Here is a 5,514-nt window from a genome sequence, read left to right as displayed (position 1 = left end):
CCCCCCCCCCAATCCATTTCTTCTCTCCGATGCTTCAGTTCGCTCTCGAAGCCCTTGAATGCTGCCTCTAATGGCTTCATCTCAGAGGGAATCTGTCCGTCTTCCTTGGGGTCAGACCATCTTCTACCTAAAGCTCAGTGTAGCACCACTTTAATCAAAACATGCACTACTTCTCAGCGCCATAAAAAAACACTCAAGGATGCATGCTGCATCTTTGAAAAGAAGACAGATGAACCTCTTATTGTGGGTTTTTTGCCCTGCTGTTCAGACCTAACGCACACTTGAATCTATAACATAAGTTTCTAAAGCAAATATAGACGTTTTCCTTCTACATAGTCCTACTGTTGGTTTACATTTTTACTTTGGTAATAAAAATGATGTGCAAAGCTGTCTTTTCAAAGTTTCAGTGATGGATTTTAGAGCAGGCTACAGGAGATGCTGAGGTGCTGGCAGTAATCTAAAACACCTCGCGAAGTGTGTTTGTCTTCGATGACACTGTTTGTTTTGGCATTCACAGGGGAAGCCGTACGTGTTTGACCAGGTCTTCCCAACTAACACCACACAGGAGCAAGTCTACGACACCTGCGCCAAACAGATCGTCAAAGGTGAGTCACGTCGGCGTTGCGTTGTCTTTTGTCTCCAAGGTGCGTGAGTGACACAGACACCGAGCGGGGCGGGGGACAACAGCAGCATCGTATCCTCCGCAGTCCTGATCTCTGTATTGACTTTGTCAGTTCACACCTTAGTCGCTGGTGCATACAGGAGCAGCTCCTCGCAGGCAGCAGAAAACCTATTTTCAGGACAGTGATGTCGTCGCACCTCCTACACGTACGAGTGTAAAAGGGATCAAGATGAGTAGATTCAAATGACGCACGCTTCAGAAGCACAATGAATGCAGAAAATGGAAACAAATAAGCCTCCTGACCTGATCTTTCCTTTCACTGCCCTAAACTACATAACCTTGAGCCGTTATTGAATCTAATTATTTTCAGGCGGTGTGACATTTTTTTGTAATGAGGAGTGGGTGTGGCTTAAAGTGACAAATGCACGAGAACAAGCTGTTCAGGGGGTAGATGCAACCTGATACCTGGTTCAGGTGAAACTGATGAGTGCTTCACAGATGCAGGATTTTTATGAAATAAAATGTGTCCACTGTTGTTCAGGTCTGCCATGTTTTAGATGTACAGTGAAAGCTGAAACAAACAGCACAGAGTCACTTAATGGTGTGAATGCTGAGTCAGCATTCACACCATTAATTTCCTGTTTATAGTTGCTTCCTTGTGTGTTTTTTTTAATCAAACTATTTCTGCATACACAATTTAGCTATTCCTTTATAAAAAAAAACCATTTGGCTCAATAAAGAACAGCGTGCTATGACTTTTAGAATTTGTAACTGTTACACTTTTTGAACGTTATTAATTGATTTAAAAATGTAATTTCAAATCGAAATAAGATGAGTTCTCTTCATTTCCTCCAAAAACGTTCTCTGAAATCTACATCAGCATCTTGTCTTTGTGTCTTTATGTCAAGATCTGCGTTTCTGTTTAGTATTTATTCTGGATTTTGATTCTGTTTGATGTTTTTTTTTCTGATTTCTGTGATTCCCTCCTGCCTGTCTCTGCTTCAGCCCCGCCCACACTCACCTGTTTCTCATGTTTCTTTTTGGCTCCTCGTTAGTTCTCCTTTATAATTTGTTCTCTGTCCTCCGTTGTATCCACAGCTACTGATGTTTTCCTGCTCCTTGTAACCAAGCCTGTTTCGGGTTTTTTTGTTTAAGTACTTTTGTGGCCACGCTAGATAATTACTTTTATTATTAAAGCCTTGTTGAAGTGCTTAAGTTTGTCTTTCATTTAGTCTGTACTTTAAGCCAAACATGACACCTTAAGCTCCTATTAGTTTTTAGCTACTGTCTTATTTTATCTTTTAGTTACATCTAAAAATAGTTGAGTAGGTCCTCTGGACAAAATTTTCTTTGTTAACAGACCAATTCAATGTTTTATTTCAGTTTTTGCTGGATTACTGAGATGCTTCAGGACTTTTAGCTACAGTTTTACATATTTTAGCTTTCAGCTATGTTTTAGCTACTTTTAGCTTGAATCTTTTTTGTGATTTTTCAAGATAATACACCTCATTGAGTAGCATTTAGTTTCAGCACCGTGCAGAGAAGGGTTGTTTTCATCAGGTCGAAGAAGCTGATAGAATTAGTTACTGGAAATACGAATAAACTAATCAAACTTTTGCCTTAACATCATTTTATGTGACTGTTAAAACTGAGTGTGAACAAACTACAGCAGCTGTGAAAAATCATTTTTTTAAATTAGCTGCTTAATAATTGTGCAACTTAATAGTAACCTACTAAAAAACACTTAAAGCTTTATTGTGGTCAATGAAAGCATTTTATTTGTTCAACAAGGAAATTAATCCTCACAAATCCACTACAGAATCTTCACTCGATGCCCGATGACAGATCAAATTAAACCAGCATCTGATGCTGAAAAGCTACATTTTTCTTTACTTTTCTTTCTCTGTACATCTTGTTTTCTTCTTGTCAGGATCTTGTTTTTTCTTTTCTTCAAAGCCTTGAACTTCGTTGAACTATTTCCAGATGGAGCATGAAAAAGATTGATCTGGAGAGCGAGATTGGTTACCTAATGAGAGATTGCCACGTAGGCTGAGGAAAGATTAAATAAAAAAAAAGGGCACAACTGGCTAAAGCACCAGGATTGAGAAGTTCAAAGCAGGCACAGAGTGAAGAGAGAGATTTGAGAGTTGTCAGGAGGAGAAATGCAGAGAGAGCAACATCAGAAAAAAAAAGGTTTTAGAAGACGATGTTTCTTGTTTATGGTCTTTCTGATTGTCTGTCTGTTTTTTTTTTTTTTTTTGGTGCTTCATTGTCTTCTATGCTTTCCTCTCTTCTATATTTTGTTGTAGCCGTCTAATCTTCTGCTGTCTCTGTATCCTGAGAAGACACACGCTTTATCCTTTGATTCTTTGTACCCCTCCCTCCCCATCTTATTGTTTTGGTCTCAGTCTGACCGGTGTGAAAGCAGAAACAAGACAAGCTGCTGAGCAGAGAGCTGTGATCCTCGGCCGGCAGCGCTGGCAGGCGAAGACGGGGAGGGAAACGGGCTTCTGCTCGGTTCCAGCTGAAAGCTTTTCTGATTTGTTGTTGGTCAGCTCACCTGTGGCGGCTGGGCCTCTCAGCACGAAGCGTTTTTCTTTACCCATGTTTGACTTTTACGGCCAGGTTTTATGGGTCCGTGTCAGCATTATGACTTTGGACAATGTGATTCTTTACTGCAGCCGGTGATACGTTGTTGTTGTTGTTTTTTTCCTCTACCTGTGGCTTTAAACGAATGGAGAGAATAATCTATCTGTAGCTGCTTGTAGCCATGGTGAGTGGCTCCTGGTGCTGCTAAAAGCTTCAGGTAATTGTTGTTTATTGTGTGCAGTCGCTAAAGGTATTCCAGCACTTACTCAAGCTTAAAACACACGCTCCTCAGTGCACAATCTTTACGAGGCTCAATTTGGATCAAAAGTCAAAAATATTTGTCTCTCTCTCTGGTTGTGACTTGTCTTGTTTACACAGCTGAAGTCTGTAATCCAGACACTTCAGTTGCCAATTTTTCTTTATCAGGTACATTTATTCCCCATCTAACATGTTTTCCTCTTTCTTCTCATATTAGATGTGCTCGGGGGGTACAATGGGACTATCTTTGCCTATGGGCAGACTTCTTCAGGAAAAACACACACCATGGAGGTATAGTACTGCTAAATAATTCAAAAGGAAGACCTCCTGTTGTGGTACACACTTGCACACAGTTACAAAGGTTTTTTTTCCCATCATTCATTTTTCTAAAATTCTTCTACGCCCACACTGGATGTAAATCCACTTCCATCATAGTGATCGTTTTTTTTTTTATCTTTCACTAACAGCCGTGTGTGGGAACTCACTTCCTTTCTAACTCTGGTCTTTTTTCAGTTCAGAATCCACCTTGTTCTCTGTTCCTACTTTTATCCTCTTGTGCCTCATTTGCCGCAGGCTCGAGATTTATCCTATTGTTCATTCACGTTTTATACTTATTTAAGCTCGTTCTTTCTGCAGGGGAACCTTCACGATCCCCAGGCGATGGGAATCATTCCTCGGATCGCCCAGGACATTTTTGAACATATATTCGCCATGGATGAAAACTTAGAGTTTCATATAAAGGTTGGTGTGCGGTTGTGTGTTTTTTCACACTATTGTGCAGGAATTCTTTAAGAAGCATCAATAAATCGTAACTCATCCTATTCTTTTATTATTATATTCATACCAAGAGAAAAGATCATTACAGGACTGAGCAGCGTCTTGTTTTTGAGCATGAATCATCTTTTTTATTCCTCTCAGTTCCTGAAAAACAAAAAATAAATATATCATCTGTTGTGTTTTTAGCTCTTTTTTTAAAATTTTTGCAGGTTTCCTACTTTGAGATCTACATGGAAAAAATCCGGGACCTGCTGGATGGTTTGTTTATGCACTGAAGCTGTGAAAACATAACTCACACTTTGACAACACTGCACAGTTCTGGGTTGTACAGATGGGGATTAAAAGCTTCACAGCGACACTCAGGAGCATCAGGGGCAGCATATGAAATGAAAGGCAGGCAGCAAACAAACCAGAGTCAGTGCTCAAGTTAGATTTTTATTTTGATTCGGATACTATCATAAAACTCAGCTTATTTAAAATTTAGTTTTTTTTTTCATGCAGAAAATGAGCTTATCTTGACCAAAAATACTATCAATGAAAACTCTGAGCTGTAATTTCCCTGTGGGATCAATAAAGTATCATTCATTCATGAGATGATTTGATAATCTATAAACACAAATCAATTGTCTTCTTGTTATATCTGATTTTGCCCCAGTCAGTGAACGTTAAAGCATTTTTCACACAACACTGCAGGTCATGTAGTGTTATCACTGAGGAATATAAACAGTGTAAACTGATGCAGAGCCCTGAATCTTTTATGGACCCAGAGATAGTGGTCCCCACCCCACACACACACCCCACCCTATCTGTATGCAGGAGGGTTCTCAGAGTCTGAAGAACATTTAGACCATGAGCCACAAAAAAGTCAACAAGCAAGACAAATTAAGACAACAAAGACAACAACCCCCAAAGGAGGAGTTGTTGTTGGAGGAGGGTCATAAAACAACCAAAACTCCTCCAAGAAAATAAAAAAAGGCTCAGAATATTGTTTTGCAGTCAGTTTATCAGCAGAACAAGACGATTTAAAAATGAAAGACACAAAAATGTGTGTTTTATTTTTTGCAAACACTCTTTATTATGTTCACTCACACTTACAGAAAAGTGTGTTTAACCTCGGGACGACTTTGGCAGAAATAGCCTAATTAAAATAAAACAAAAACATCTATGGATCCTCTGTTGGTTCACGCAGCATGAGTAGAGACAAATAAGAAGGGACACACACACACACACACACACACACACACACACACACACACACACACACACAC

The 5,514-nt window shown here is 39.5% G+C and overlaps 1 protein-coding gene across 1 annotated transcript in view; it reads left to right on the top strand.

Moving 5' to 3' along the window:
• kif5ab (kinesin family member 5A, b) overlaps positions 1–5,514 on the top strand; it is a gene marked incomplete in the record, with an annotated part of 78,129 nt that overhangs the window by 28,265 nt on the left and 44,350 nt on the right. Inside the window, 4 exon segments of the mRNA XM_014004150.1 lie at positions 518–605; positions 3,687–3,760; positions 4,106–4,210; positions 4,456–4,504. Of these exon segments, the coding sequence (XP_013859604.1) occupies positions 518–605; positions 3,687–3,760; positions 4,106–4,210; positions 4,456–4,504 (316 nt within the window).

Source organism: Austrofundulus limnaeus, unplaced genomic scaffold (assembly GCF_001266775.1).
Source record: "Austrofundulus limnaeus strain Quisiro unplaced genomic scaffold, Austrofundulus_limnaeus-1.0 Scaffold22, whole genome shotgun sequence".
NCBI classification, from domain to species: Eukaryota; Metazoa; Chordata; class Actinopteri; order Cyprinodontiformes; family Rivulidae; genus Austrofundulus; species Austrofundulus limnaeus.
This window is presented reverse-complemented; position numbering and strand designations above follow the sequence as displayed.